The sequence below is a fragment of the Prunus mume genome, linkage group LG4, assembly GCF_029339155.1.
Source record: "Prunus mume cultivar Tortuosa linkage group LG4, ASM2933915v1, whole genome shotgun sequence".
In the NCBI taxonomy this organism is placed as follows: domain Eukaryota; kingdom Viridiplantae; phylum Streptophyta; class Magnoliopsida; order Rosales; family Rosaceae; genus Prunus; species Prunus mume.
This window is the reverse complement of record NC_142701.1, coordinates 19954726-19970141: the sequence shown is the minus strand read 5'-3', so window position 1 is coordinate 19970141 and position 15416 is coordinate 19954726. Positions and strand designations below refer to the sequence as shown.

General features: G+C 39.0%; 5 protein-coding genes across 8 annotated transcripts; all 5 read left to right on the top strand.

Annotated features, from left to right (window-relative positions):
* The first annotated feature begins 1266 nt into the window (after positions 1-1266).
* LOC103330117 (phenolic glucoside malonyltransferase 1-like) lies at positions 1267-2975 on the top strand. Its single transcript, XM_008232669.3, has one exon. The coding sequence runs from the start codon at positions 1267-1269 to the stop codon at positions 2245-2247; it is 981 nt and encodes a 326-aa protein (XP_008230891.2). The 3' UTR covers positions 2248-2975.
* On the top strand, positions 2237-2975 carry LOC148918089 (phenolic glucoside malonyltransferase 1-like). Its single transcript, XM_089050889.1, has one exon. It carries the CDS (start codon positions 2237-2239, stop codon positions 2714-2716), a length of 480 nt encoding a protein of 159 aa, XP_088907015.1. The 3' UTR covers positions 2717-2975.
* A 148-nt stretch (positions 2976-3123) lies between these two features.
* On the top strand, positions 3124-4819 carry LOC103330116 (phenolic glucoside malonyltransferase 1). Its single transcript, XM_008232668.3, is given in 2 exon segments — positions 3124-4280; positions 4282-4819. Coding segments are annotated over 2 exon segments (1404 nt in total). The 5' UTR covers positions 3124-3287; the 3' UTR covers positions 4693-4819.
* A 1109-nt stretch (positions 4820-5928) lies between these two features.
* On the top strand, positions 5929-10796 carry LOC103330115 (nuclear transport factor 2-like). 4 transcript variants are annotated; one of them, XM_008232664.2, is made up of 9 exons: positions 5929-6102; positions 7089-7275; positions 8038-8332; positions 8426-8664; positions 8744-8924; positions 9089-9210; positions 9294-9359; positions 9814-9877; positions 10118-10796. In XM_008232664.2, the coding sequence occupies exons 2-9, from the start codon at positions 7090-7092 to the stop codon at positions 10360-10362; spliced, it is 1398 nt and encodes a 465-aa protein (XP_008230886.2). In that variant the 5' UTR covers positions 5929-6102; position 7089; the 3' UTR covers positions 10363-10796. The 4 variants fall into 4 exon arrangements, with proteins under 4 accessions (XP_008230886.2, XP_008230888.2, XP_008230887.2 ...); XM_008232666.3 differs by having other exon boundaries at positions 5935-6102; positions 7078-7275; XM_008232665.2 differs by having other exon boundaries at positions 5982-6165.
* A 1759-nt stretch (positions 10797-12555) lies between these two features.
* Positions 12556-15212, top strand: LOC103330114 (ninja-family protein AFP3-like). Its single transcript, XM_008232663.2, has 2 exons — positions 12556-13646; positions 14564-15212. The coding sequence occupies exons 1-2, from the start codon at positions 12944-12946 to the stop codon at positions 14977-14979; spliced, it is 1119 nt and encodes a 372-aa protein (XP_008230885.2). The 5' UTR covers positions 12556-12943; the 3' UTR covers positions 14980-15212.
* The last annotated feature ends 204 nt before the right edge of the window (positions 15213-15416 follow it).

The following is a 15416-nucleotide window of genomic DNA, read 5'->3' as shown; positions in this document are numbered from 1 at the left end:
GTCCACGACAAGCTTTCATATTATGATAACTTAGCAACTATTGTTGATTTTAAAGGACTTTGAAATGGTCATGGGGCTGTCAAAAGAAATAATGAACTTACCTTCAGGATAGGTAATATGCCAAATGCAATGGATGTGGTCTCCCTATAGTCGTAGAGTGACATGTCATGCAAGCAATAAAACTAATTACACTTTTCCCATTTATACTGATTTCTAAGTATTTCTCTTCAATTTATATTATTATTTCTAACTTCAATGTGAAAAGGAAGGAGCATTAAATGAAACCATGTCTAATTATTTTTTACCAAAAGCAAAAAAAAAAAAAAAGTTTTTCTATTTAAACCTTACACCTTCTTTTTTTTTTCACCTTAATACTTAAATAATTAATCTCTTAAGTTTTATTATTGTGTAAAAAGACAAAAAAAAGTGATCCAACTTAATACTTAACCCTAGTACATCTATACACACACCTCACCACTCTTCATATTAAGTTTTAGAAAAACACAAACTCCTATACACCCTATTACTGCCAGATTACTCATCTCTTCTAATCCAAAAAACCTACTTACACTCTCATCTTCTTTTTACAAAACCTAAATACGGTATGCAAATAGTGGCTTGTGGGTCGTCAATTGAGGTATGTAATGTGAAAAGTCATTATCAGGAAGACCACCTGCTAATTTCCCCAAGCAAACTTCTGAATTTTGTGCAAGAATTTGATCATGGCTTCTTAAGGAAGGTAAAGATTGTGAGTCTCTATGTTTTACAATAAGTAATGATAACTAAAATTAGCTGTTAATCACTAAGCTTCAAAGTAGAGTGGTGAGCGGCAAAATAGGGGGGTGTGGGGTTGATGAGTTTTTTATTTTATTTTACGCTGGGTATGTATTTATGGGTAGTTTGGAAAGATAGTGGAGTTTTTTTAAAACTTGTAAATTTTTAAAAAATATGTGGTACCCAAAGGGAAGTGCATAAATGGAAAAACTCAACAAAAAAAACTTCCAGTTAGTTGCTTTTTTAAACAACATAGCGCATCCCTAACTTGGTGCCCAATGCCCATGCGTTTTTCAAAGAAAGGGGCAGCAGTTGTTATGGGTGAAGGGTGAAGTTTCGTCGGGAAGTTTCGTCGGGAAGTTTCGTCGAACACTTGGTGGGCATATTGGAGTCGCCCACCAATCTTCCAAGGGGTCGCCGGAGCACCTTCCCAGCCACTTTTCCGGCTTCCAAGGGGTCCGCTGGTCAATAGTTTCTAATTCCAATAGTCCAATGGCAGAGCTAAGCTCAACCTCAGTGAAACTAGTTGAGGTCTGCAGGGTAGCTCCACAACCACAACCAGATGTTGCAGAGTTTTCTCTTCCCCAAACCTTCTTCGACCTCCTATGGCTAAGGTTTCCACACTTCCACCGCCTTTTCTTCTACGAAATATTGGCTTCCTCTGCCTCAGCTGACACAAAACCCTTCTTTGATTCTCTACTCTTTCAAAAACTCAAAGCCTCACTCTCTGTCACCCTCCAACACTTTCTACCTCTGGCAGGAAACATCATTTGGCCCCAAGACTCCCACAAACCCGTTCTCAGTTATGTCCAAGGCGACGCCGTTTCGCTCACCACAGCCCATTCTGATGCTGATTTCCACCGTCTTTCAAGCAACGACTTCAACATTGAAGCCAAAGAATACCATCCTCTTGTACCCCAATTGGCAATATCTCGTGAAAAAGCTGCTGTGATGGCTTTTCAAATCACTCTCTTTACCAACAGCAGCGGCTTCTCCATTGGAATTTCCATGCACCATGCAGCTCTTGATGGCAAAACTTTGTTCATGTTTCTGAAATCATGGGCCCACTTATGCAAACATGAACCTGATACTTTGTTGCCTGATCAGCTGAAACCATTTTATGACAGAAGGGTCTTCATCCAGGACCCAGCTGGGCTCGAGCTCGAAGCAATCTACTTGAACCAGTTTCTGAATATGGACCAACGACCCAACAACCGAAGCTTGATGGTTGCCACCCGCTATAAATCTCTAGCGCTACCGGATTCGATTCGAGGCACGTTCGAATTCACTAGCACAAAAATTGAAGCACTAAGGCAATCTGTCATGATCAAGAAACATCAACAATATCATCAATCTGTTCTAAATTTGTCAACGTTTTGTCTAACATGTGCCTACACATGGGTTTGCTTAGTCAAAGCAGAAGAAGAAGAAGAAGAAGAAGATAAAAGACGACCAAATACTTATGGTGCTTAGCGTGGACTGTCGGTCTCGCTTGGACCCTCCTATACCTGCAACCTATTTTGGCAACTGCATAACGGGCCATGGAGCATTTGCAGAAAGAAAAGGACTTTTGGGAGAAGATGGGTTCTTTGTGGCTGTAAATGCGATCAGTGAAGCCATAAAAGGTTTGAATAACGGGGTCTTGAATGGGGCAGAGAACTTAGTTTCAAGTTTGTACCTTTCTGAATCTGATCTTCAGGCTACTACTGATCATTCAAGAGTGTTTACCACCGCTGGATCACATCAGTTTAAGATGTACGATACTGATTTCGGGTGGGGAAGACCAAAGAGTACCGAAGTGGTTCCTATAGGTAGAAGAGGAGCCATCACTTTTTCAGATGGCAAGAATGGAGGTGGAGCTGTTGACATTGGCTTGGTTCTGAAGAAACATCACATGGAGGTTTTTGCTTCTCTATTTCCTAAAGGTCTTCAAAACCTTTGATTCCCCTTAGCTGGTTTCAATACAAATTTATATTTCACTTTATCTTTTAGGGAATAATTGGGAGTTCATTGGTCATTGGGGCAACTCTTATGCTCTCAATTATTAATCTTGTTAAGATGTTGCTGTTTGAAGCAGGCCGCTCTGTATTTTGGCTTAGTATGCTTATATATCTCTGTATATTTTGTTTGGGACAAACTGGTGTATAAATTGCATGGAGTTTTACTGCTCTAAGATTTGAATCACAACTCATTTTCATGTATATAGTTACTATATTCCATTTACACTTTGATTTGGATCACAACTCATTTTTCAATCATGAACTAAATGATTGTTTGGATCAATAAAGTAGGACAGAATTGTTCCACAATCCACATGTTGAACAATTCTATGAGTTGTTTGGATCAATGATTTCTTAATGCTTGATACTAATATTCATACGTATTGACTTTGATAATTTAATTGCTTTTATGTGGGTGTCATCCTAGTGTGCCAGGCTGTTGAGTTCGTCTTTTGGGGCACCAAATATATATTCTAAGGGTGTGAACTTAGAATATCAAAGCTTCTATCTCCAATGGCACAACCAAGCTCAATGAAAGTAGTTGAGGTTTGCTGGGTAGCTCCCAAACCAAGCTCACCAGACTCAGCCTCCCCAGATGATCAGTCTCTTCCTCTGACTTTCTTTGACCTTCTCTGGCTAAGGTTTCCTCCCATTCAACGCGTTTTCTTCTATGAAATATCTTCATTCAACACACCCCTCTTCTTCGATTCCATACTTCCAAAACTCAAAGCCTCACTCTCTCTCACCCTCCAGCACTTTCTGCCTCTTGCAGGAAACCTCACTTGGCCCCAAGACTCCCAAAAACCCTTTCTCAGTTATGTCAAAGGTGACACCCTTTCGCTTACAATAGCTGAATCTGATGCTGATTTCTACCATCTAGTTTCAACCAACAACTTCAATATTGAAGCCAAAGAATACCATCCTCTTATACCCCAATTGGCAGTGTCTCATGACCAAGCCGCAGTGATGGCGTTGCAGATCACAATTTTCCCCAACTGTGGTTTTTCCATTGGATCAGCCGTGCACCATGCTGCCCTTGATGGCAAAACTTCAACATCTTTTTTGAAACTATGGGCTCACCTGTGCAAACATGAAGGACTGTCCTCATCTTTGTTACCAGAGCCACCAAAACCATGTTATGACAAGAGGGCCGTCAAGGACCCTGCCGGCATTGAAGCAATCTACTTGAAGGAATGGTTAAATGCAGGAGGGCCCAATAATACAAGCTTGATGTCTTTGGGGGTTAAAGAATTTCCACTAGACTCGATTCGAGGTACGTTTGAATTCACACGAGCAAAAATAGAAGCATTAAGACAATCAGTGATGACTATGATGGCAAAGAAGAAACAACAAGATCATTCAGTGCTTCATTTGTCAACGTTTTCTCTAACATGCGCTTATACATGGGTTTGCTTAGTCAAGGCAGAGGAAATAAAAGCGGAGAAAGTACTTTTGGTCTTTAGCGCAGACTGCAGGTCTCGCTTAGACCCTCCTCCTGCCTGCAACCTATTTTGGGAATTGCATCTCAGGCCGTGGGGTAGTTGCAGAAACAAAGGGCCTATTGGGAGAAGATGGGTTGTTTGTGGCCTTAAATGCAATTAGTGAATCTATAAAAAGTTTGGACAAGACCGTTTTGGATGGGGTAGAGACTTGGGTTTCAAGAATGCTCAATGCACTGCAGACTACAGATAGAGTTCATTCCATTGCTGGGTCACATACTTTTGGGATTTATGAGGCAACTGATTTTGGATGGGGAAGACCAATGAAGATCGACTTCGTTTCGATAGACAGGACAGGGGCTATCTCCTTTTCAGATAGCAAGAATGGTGCTGGTGGTGTTGAGGTTGGGCTGGTTTTGAAAAAACATTATATGGAGGCTTTTGCTTCTCTATTTGCGAGAGGTCTTGAAGACCTTTGAAGCCATCTTTGGTATTCTGCAACAGTTGGTTTGAACAAAAGTACCTTACTTCTTTCTCTGTGTTTATGATGCATCTTTATTTTTCTTCTTGCAATTGAAATTACAGATTCTGTATGAATTTCATGAATCACAGCTCATGTTCATTTGAGTATTTCATATATTCCATTTTATCATAAAAAATTGCTAGGAGCTGCAAAGGTTATATGTGACTGAAGTCTGAATTAAGGCTCCATAATTTTAATTTATGATGAAAATAGATAGGGGAAGCCATTGCAATGAGCTCCACAGGAGCATTACATTGGATCAGTGTTCTTGATCTGAAATATTCAACCATTATCATGAAGTCATGTGCTTACATCTGCAGAGAAAACCTGCGGGCTCCCATGCTGCAGACAAAAGATCCAAGTAATGGGGCTTGATATATATCACATTGACAGATTTACACATTGTTACAAAATCCCTGGAGCTTATTTTTTATTTTTATGAAGATATCTTTTGTCAGCAAAATGTCGTATACACGTGATTTTGGTTGGTCACCAAACATAAAAAAAGCCTGGGATTTTAATGATATAAGCATGTCCCACAACACATGATTGGTCAATCACCTAAATTAACTTGAAAGCTAAAGACTATTAGTATAGAGCCCTATTCTTATTATAACTAAGCGCCAAACTTTTATTTTCTCCAATAATATATTTGTCTACATGACTTTTCCTGCCATTCAGTAGACTTCAACATCAAATAATAATGTAAAATATATTGGATGTTTATATTTGTTATTGGTACTCTGAACTCTGAAGGGTTATTTAGTACTCCTCTTCTCTAAATATATAAGAAGCAAATTACGTTTAGAATGGTGCGTGATGACTGTTTCAGATTGACAATAACGATATTAAATTAAATTTGAAAGTGGAGATAATTTGCAAAAACCCTTTATATATGTTTGTAATATTAATTTTAGAATTGCAAATGGTGAACTACTAGCTCAACAAGCAGACATGGGCTTAATCAAATTGACTAGAGCGGATGTACTCCTTACTATGTACCCAAGTTCAAATTCTCCTTCGTTTAGATTAAACTAAAGTAGAATATCGTTTTTTTATATAAAATAATAAAAACCACTAGCTCAACAAAACATCCAAAATTCAATTTTTGTAAAACAAAAAAGCAAAAGAAAAAAACTTTTAAAATTTCACCAAAAACCCTAAAAGAGAAAAGAAGAAAAACTTGACCAGGTGTTAAAAAAAATAGGTTACTTGACCCAATCTGTGCACCCCTTGGTGTGAATTGCATCAGAGTTCGCTGTTAGCTTTCTTTCTCAGACGCTTCTTTATTTCGTGCGCCAACTGTTCGTCTTTCCCTCTCTCTCGCTCTCAGTCTCTCACTTACTCTTCTTTGGTGAAGCACAAGGTACCCTACCATCTCATCGTTCCCAATCTCTGTCTCTAGCAAAGCTATAGCATTTCATAAAGGGTACTTTTTTGGCATTCATTTCTTTGATTTTTTCCATGTACTATTCATTTAATGGGTTCTTTAGCACCCTTATTGTTGATTTTTTTAGGTTGTATTTTGGTCTGTCTTTTGAAAGCTATTTTCTTCTTTATTATTAGTGTTCAAATGTTTACTTTTGTTTGTGTGATCAAGCATTATACAGGTCGTAGAATTAATTTAATGAATTTTGTAACTTTAAGCTCGCCGGCTCTGAATGTTGGGCTGATTATGTATTGATTTATCATTCTATCTAATTTTCTGAGATGGGTTTTGTTTATTTTGTGGTATGAGGTTGGTTTAGGGTTTAGGTCTTGAGCTTTGTTTGGTCTGAATCCAAATAATGTGGTGCTGTTGCTTCGAGGATCTAAGTTTTTGCAAGTTATTGTGCCAACTTTTTTGAATTTACCTAAATATTCAGTACTCACTAAAGCAGATTATGTGGTTCCCAGTTTTATGGAATATCATTTTAATTTATTGTGCTTCTAGGGTTTTTCTCAAAATGTGGTTGTTTCATTTAACCAGCTCTCTCTCTCTCCCTTGTCTCTGAGGTTTTCTTTAGAAGAAAATGTAGCAGTATTTCATATCGCTAATTCCTCCATGTTCTGTTTCCATGCAATGTAATCGAAATTGGTACATAGTTTTGTGGTGCTAGTTTCCTACTCTCTTTTGCAGTTGTTACTTTACTTTTGGGATAATTCTTTCCCTGATCTAGGGATGAAGGGCTAGTTTTAAGCATGGGTTCTTTGTGTCTTCAATTTTGTAAAGTCAAATACATTATATGTGCCTAGAGCTATATTGCTAACTCACTGCACCTTGGTGTTTTGAATTAATTATCTTCCATTTATTGGTTTAAAGAAATATTGAGGAATTGTTTAGTAGTGTTTCATTTCTCAGTCTTTTGGCAGAATGGCCTTGCAGACATCAATTCCTCCACCGACTCCCAGTGCCCAACTTGTTGGAAATGCTTTCATTGAGCAGTATTACCATATTCTTCACAATAATCCGGGCCTGGTCCATAGATTTTATCAGGATTCAAGTGTTCTAAGCCGGCCTGATTCCAATGGTGTGATGACATCAGTGACCACTATGGAAGTAAGTTTTCTTTTGGGTGTCATTTCCCATGGTCGATTACTTGGTTCTACTTTTCGTGAAGCAATAACGTTTAGACAAATATGCTATAATCATCAAGGAGTACATTAAATAAACAAATGTATGTTGGTGATTCATATAGGCAGTTCTATTGTTAGATGTTTAGGATTCTCTATGGTCCACAGGTTGTTTACCTCATTATTCACACATGATATTTTTTAGTTTGAATTTATCTGTTGCATTTTTGGTTTTTTTTTTTAATACTTATTTGAGTGTATAGTCCTGTATGATTCTGCCATGCTCTTAAATCCTCAGAGATATGGTAATTTTAGGTCTCAGTTATGCTCTGAATCATATAGTCACTACAATTTCAGGTGATTTCCTCCTTATGTTCTTTGTTTATCGAGTACCCTAGATAGCGAATACATAGATTAGATGGTCGATGTCAGAATACTGGTATTACTGGCACTTCTTGAATATGCGACTGCTTGGCACTTGAACATACTGGATATATTGTTTTTTAAAGTGTTTTTGGACTCAATATCCATAAGTGGTTGTGCTCAAGTAGCCAAATTCACATAAATGGAAATCTGTACACAAATTTTTCTTCTTTTACCATTTTTGTTTTATTTGATAACGATGATATTATCTTGAAGGTTTCAAGATCACTAATTAACATATTTTGAATATTAATTATTATGAGCATTACCTGCTGCAAGGACATCACAATTTTTTTTTTTGCCCCTCAATTTTTTGTTCGAGTAGGGAATCAATGAGAAGATCCTTTCCTTAAATTACAACGAATATAAGGCTGAAATAAAGACCGCTGATGCTCAGAAGTCTTATAAGGAAGGGGTGACTGTGTTAGTTACTGGATGTTTAACGAGCAAGGATAACTTGAAAAGGAAATTCGCCCAATCATTTTTTCTTGCCCCTCAAGACAATGGGTTCTTTGTATTGAACGATGTCTTTAGGTTCGTAGAAGATGGAGAACTGTTTGAAAACCATTCAGTTAATGGAGTTAATGATGCCACAACAGTCCTTTCAAACCAAGATCCTGGTAACCTATCTTACCTTTTTCTTGTTCTTTTTTGTTAGTCTAGTCTTTATATTGCACCAGGATCTTGTTGCACTTCTTATTGTTTGTTTACAGAGCCAAATCATGTTCCTGATCCTCCTGCACCCGATCTGGAAACTACTCAAGTTGAAGAGAATCAAATTGGTATTGAGAAAGCTTATGACACATCAGACCATGAGAGACAATCAGCTAATGAGAAGGAGTCTGATGCTGAACCCCCATCTTATTCAAATGGGAACGATGTCCCTGTGGCAGTCGAGCCCACGTCTACTACAGCCCAAGAGGATGCTCCAAAAAAGTCATATGCATCAATTGTGAGTTAACGGACACAAATTTCTCCTTAGCCAGAATTGTTGTTGAAATAGTAATAGAAGTTCATGGAATGTTTTGTAGGTAAAAGTTCCCAAAGGGAGTCCAGGACCAAATAAGGTTTATGTGCCTACTAATACTGTAAGAGTGGCTCCTAAGAAAGCAGAGAATAATTTACCTGCATCGGCTCCACCTGCTTCTGTGCCTGAAGCATCAGCGCCAACTAGCACTAGTACCCAAGAGAGTAATGATACTAATGAGGAAGGTATGCTTGGCTTTTCTGAATTTTCTCCCTTTTTATTCTCTTTATATTTGCAAGTTTCCATTTGAAAATCTACATATAACTGAAATATAATCTGTAAATTTGCATTTATTTGAATTTAGTCATCTAATTGCTTTTCTATAATGACAAAATTGCATTTATTGTAGTTGAGGGTTATTCTGTTTACATAAGGAATTTGCCCTTAAATGTGACGGCTGATCAGCTTGAGGAAGAATTCAAGAAATTTGGACCAATAAAGCAAGGAGGTATCCAAGTTCGAAATAAGAAGGTTAGTCTCTAATGTGAGATGTCTTCCGTGCCAGAAGTGTCTCCTGCTCAGATATAGATTTTCTGACATATTTGTGTGTGCAGCTGCAGGGATACTGTTTTGGATTTGTTGAGTTTCTGTCTGCAAGTTCCATGAATAGTGCCATTCAGGTAGGTCTTTAACGTCTATTTCCTATGTTCTGTATTCAAGTTCCATGAATAGTGCCATTCATGAATAGTGCTATAGGATGTGGATGCTGCTGTATTAATAATTTCCATTATTCTATCTGCCTCGTCAAAATCAAGTCATTCTGATTTGAACAATGTGAATAGGATATGGCAATTCTTTCTTCCATGGTCCTCTGCCTTGTCCTGTGGTACACTGTTGAGCCAAATTTTAGAGGTTCTTTTATCTTATCTGATGGGTAAATAATCTTCATAGCATGTTAGTCTAAGGCTCTAAACACGTGTATTGAGTTGTCATAGTTTCTTACTTTAAAATAAATTTCATAACTAAAGTTTCTAGAGTGCCTGTAGAACTTCCAGTCGTAATTTGTTTATATATTATTTCTGATATTTGATTGGGATTTCTTGTGTATCTAATAAGAAAGACTTAATGTTTCAGGCTTCACCCATCAGTTTTGGTGGCCGTCAAGCTGTCATCGAGATAAAGAGAACGACCACTCGAGGTAAGGCAAAAGTGTACGATTTATGCAGTTCTCCTTCATTAATTTAATAAATGTGTTATTTTGAAGATATTTAAAAAGCTCATGCAAGGAGAATCCTCTCCCAAAAAATGTAAAAAAAAAGCTCATGCAAGGAAATGCTCCTAAATTTCTAAACATTTGATGACACTGCTTAAGTTTGGATTACTAAGCTTCATAAGTATTATTTTAAGGATATTTTTTCCATGATGCTGGTTTTTCCAGTTGGTAGCAGTGGAAGAGGTAGGTTTCCTCCTCCTGGAAGGGGAGGGTTTCGGAGTGACAGCTTTAGAGGCCGTGGTAATTATGTTGGTGGCCGGAGCTTTGGAAGAAACGAGTATGGGAACAGGGGTGAATTCTCAAGCCGAGGCAGGGGTCCAGCTGGGCGTGGTGGAGATGGTTATCAGCACGGGAGAGGGAGAGGTGGCCGTCCAAGTGGAGGACCAAAACAGAATGCTGTTTCTGCGTAGAGCTAATAGAATGCGTAGTGAGATTTCTTTTTTGTGGGAATATTTTAACAAAATTGATTTCATGATTGGTGCACTTGGAAGTGTTGGTAAGTACTTTAATCATAACTTATGAGAGAGAGAGGGGGAGAGGGAGAGGGAGAGAGAGAGTTGAATTGGATTAACTTTGAGATGAAGAGGCGTTTGCTGTAGGTTAGGATTTATTTTACCATTACAGAATTTTGTCTCAATTGGGTATCATGTAATTGTTCAGAAACTTCAGGCCATCCTCATGTTTTAACAGAAACTTCTGAGATTACTATGATGGAGTTTGCACAGTCGTAGTGTCTTTTCTTCTTTCTTTTTTTGGGTTCTCTTTTCTGATCAGAATAGCTGTAGTGTCTAGTAGCTGTAATCCGAAGATCCTAACACTTTAATAGATGGTAGTTTTGGGGTTATACTTGAATTTTGAATGCATTCTCCATTTGGTTGTTTGGTTTGAAATTTTGAATTTCTTCATCTTCATTTATCCTTGTGCTATAATACGAGCAAACAACAATTAGGTTTTATCAATAATTTGTGTTGGGCCAAAATTAAAAATTTCTTGCCAACCACAGTTGTGGTGGCTTCCCCCTCCCCCCATGGCACCGATGGCACCCAAGATCGAAACCCTAGAGTGGGTTGTCTTTCCTCCCAATGTAATAAAAAAAAAATTTAAAACTTTGTTTATCTGCAAAGGATTCACTAGTATAGTAGTTTGAAGTTATTATTCCCTCAGGTTTCCTGGATTCGAGTCCTAACATCCTCGTTGTGTAAATTTAATATATTATTGTCCATGTTAATAGGAAAGATTCTATTTTTTAAAAAAAAAATTAAAATTATTTTATCTAATTTGATGCTTTTGAAAGATAACTAGGTATCCCCCAAAAAGAAAAGGATATTATTAAAAATATTTACAAAATAATATCTCCTAATCATCCAATCTTTATCATATCATTATTTTTAATCAATCGCTCTGACAGGACGCGTGCGTACGACACGCGAAGTGTCATCTTTACTTTTCCCCATGGGCCCGAATCCACTGTGATATCTTCTCCCTGTACACGTTGTCCCGCAACTTGGCTTCGCTGTCTCCATCCATTCCTATATGAACACGCCCCCCCTCCTAACTGCATGTCGACACGTGGCGTGTACTATGATGCCTTACAGTCTTCATCTGATAAAAAGAGGAAAAAGAAATGTGCAAGTTGGCCCTCTTGCTTTCTCTGTTCGGGGTCCACACCTGACACCTCATCCCCCTTTTGTGTTTCATCACCTCCCTCAAGTCTTCCGGGGATGCTTCTGCCTTGTCTACCTTAATTCACATGCATTATTGTCACATTTTTTTTTTAATTAATTAACTTGTTTATCATTTTTGCTTTTGCCAAAAAATTTGATTGTCTTACTTAATTTCATACTAGCCATGCCCGCACAAGGGGATATAATTGTAATTGCAAATTTTGTACAAGTGGGTTTATAACTTATTCTATTTGGATCTCAACTGCATGAACGATTATTAATTGTTAATGTTAACGATTTGTTATTGTCCGTTGTTAATGGTTTAGTAACTCTCCTCCCCATAATTCAAGATGGTCCCTAAAAACATTTGATTGAGAGAACTCATCCAAATAAGATTTTAATGAATTAGGTTAATTCTGCTTAAATTAGCAACCGTGCTCCTTACAGAGCGAGTAGCATTCCAATCCACACTCGCGACGACAATATTCTCCTCTCGGAAACGAAAGGAAAAGACTCTGACCCGGATCCCCAGGCGTCATCCACGTGGCGCACTCTGGGAGCGTCAGTTTTCCTCGTTCTGGAATCCAGCTCGTTTAGAGATGTGATAGATATTACGGAAGTGGATAGAGCGAATTGCGGCTCTACTCTCTTCGCTACGACGACGAGGAGATATTTGGGCGACGTGGCAACCTGTCAGATCCCGCATCTCCCGTGTGACACGTGTTCTCTGGGAACCCAATCCAAAGAACCAAAGAGTTGGCGACGCCTGTTCGGCGTGTCCTTCAGATCTGCGTCTCTATAAACCACGTGCTTGTCGGGGCTCTTCATGTCCGCCACGTGTCGGGTGTCTACGACTTCCAGGGGCTTTTTCGGTATTGCACTTTTCTGTCTTCTGCAGCCAAAAAACTCATTTATTATTTTTTTTTTTCTTCCCCTGTATTTTTTTTTTCGCTCCTAGTCTATATGGTTTTTCCTCTTCTGCGAAAATGCTTCTCATGGGGTCATTGACGTGCGTTTCAATTTTCTTCTGCTTTATGTTCTTCGTTGTTTGGTACAACTGATGGCTCTTCTCTCTGTTTCTCTGAGAAGTTCATGGCGAGAAAGTGGAAGAAAATGTAGGCTTTATGCTGCAGTATTTGGTTGGAACAAGCTTGGAATTACTATTCAGAGAAAAACATAGGATAAAGTTACCAATTTCTCAGCTTCCTTGGATTTTCTGCTGAATTCTACTTCCTGGTTTTAAAAAAGATTATTATTTTTTCATCTGGGTACCTCTTAATTTGAGCAATCTGGTTTGGATTCTGGCGTTCTGCAATTTTTTTTTTCGATGGCGCAAACAGAGGAAGGTGGAAACAGAGCAACCCAACAGGTGTTCTCAATGCAAGTGAGTAATTTTCCGGGAGATCTGCTGAGGAAAATAGTTTCCGGGAATGATTTTCCTGGAAAATTCGAGGAGCCAACCCAAGATTCTGAGGAGATTGAGCTAAGCCTCGGGCTTTCATTGAACGGTCGATTTGGGGTGGACCCAAGAGCCAAGTTACTGCCACTCAAACGCTCGTCGTCAATCCCTGACTTCGCGTCGACCCCAGCAAGAGACGAGGACACGACGTGTCGTGTATCTGCGCCGTGCATGGTGCCTCTGATGAGGACTTGTTCTCTGCCTACGGAAACAGAGGAGGAGTGGAGGAAGAGGAAGGAGTTGCAGAGCTTGAGGAGAATGGAGGCGAAGAGAAAGAGGTCGGAGAAGCAGCAGAGGAATTTGAAGGTGCCCAGAGATCGGAGCAGAGAGAACTTTGAGGAAGATAGGAGAGGAGGAGAAGCCATGAATGGGGCTCAAAGTTATAGACAAGAGCAGTTTGTGAAGGTGGTGGATGAGTTTAGAGCTATGGGGATCCCCACTTGGGTATCTGGTGATAAGGGTAATTGTCCGGTTCCTCCACCGCCAGCATCTCAGAGCACAATTGGGTCTCAAGGAAGTGGCTCATCTGGGATTTCAGAATCTGAGAGCCATGCTGCTGCTGCTGCTCAAGGTATTTTCATTTCAATTTGAGATTATTGGTTTCAGCTGTTTTCTCTGTGTGTGTGTGTTTTATTTTGTTGTTGAACATTAATTTTCTATGATTTGTGTGAATCAAATCTCACCTTGAAATTGGAAAAATTGGATGCTTTAGGCAGGTTTTCTAGTAGGATTTTGATTCATGTTATGTAGTTTGTAAATGATTGTGTGGTGAATGCCATATAAGTAGACCGGATGGCTCAATTCGAAAACACGGTCTTTAGATTTGGAACTGGCCAAGAATATTATCTTTATAACCTATAGATTTTGCGTTTGTAGGAGAATGTCAGTCTCATCGTGCTTTGAGAATTCCCCTTCTATGTTTTTGACGTTTTTAAATGAAACAGAAACGGCAAGCCACTCTTGAGAGTTCTGAATTGCCTCCCCCAATGAACCAATTTAGTGCGTGCTTCTAGCCATGTTGTAAGGGGTTCATGTGTAACCAAGCGAGTACACGCTGGTCCAGTAATTGATGTGCCCCAAACATGTGTTCAAGTGTTCTGTTGAGTAAGAACTGATCTAACTTTAAATACTCTGTAGCCTAAATTTTCAATGGGTACCTCATGATAATGATAATGTTTCTTTTATGTGGAATTCTAGATTAGGTGTGTCGTGTGAGTGACACTGTTTAGGGGCCTTTGACATTTGATAGAGGGCAGTTCAACCATGCTCTCCCAGATCCATCTGTATTGCTTTACTGCCCCCAACACCAATGCTCCTTATCATCGATGATGTAATAGACTCACTTGATGTTTTGTCTCCCAGTTTTCTCATGCCATGCCACTGGACTCGCGTATCATTTTATGGAAACATAGAATCTGTTAAAAGCTATTTTATGTTCTAGTGTCAAAGCTCTTGTGCCCCTCTGACATTTTACCTTTTGATGTGCAGGAGTGCACAAATGCACTGAACCAAGAAGCCATGCCAATGCTCAGTCTTCTCCAAAGACTGATAATAAGGAACTGCTAGTGACCCCTCGAATGATAACCACTGAAAGATCAGGTCAGTTCAACGGAGTCCAAATGGAAATTAACTGTGATAAACCCACAGTTCCAGAAAAAGGAGCCAACGACATTGTGAGGAATGTGTTGGAAAATATGCCTTGTGTGTCTACAAAAGGAGATGGCCCCAATGGGAAAAGAATAGAAGGGTTTCTTTACAGGTACAAGAAGGGTGAGGAAGTGAGGATAGTATGTGTTTGTCATGGCAGCTTTCTCTCTCCCGCGGAGTTTGTGAAGCATGCCGGCGGTGGTGATGTAGCACACCCTTTGAAGCATATAGTAGTCAATCCATCTCCGTTTTTGTAGTTGTAGTGCCCTTGTAGATCATGTCAAAACCTTTTATCTAAGGACGAGGGAGAAAGTGGAGAAGATCCATCAATGTTCCTTCCTTTTACCTTTTTCCTTTTCCTTTTCTTTTGTTTATTTAAATTTGTCTTTCAATGGGACTGATGGGCACTTGTATTGAATTCGGTACATGAAGCCTTGTGTTGGAAGGTTATAATGATTATAACTAGAGGAGACAGGTCGTTGCATGTTAATTTTTGTTGAGTCATTTATTTTGTTTAATTCGTGGCAATGATGCGAGGAAGTGGAATATAAGGTAACCGAGAGTTTCGAAAGTAAGGGATTTATCTCTGTGGAGCAAAGAAGGTTGGTTGCCTACTGTTCTGGTTTTGTCTACCTACCAGTTAGGTTATCTGCAGACGCCGATTGAGGAGATGAAAACAATGACCTTGTTTGCA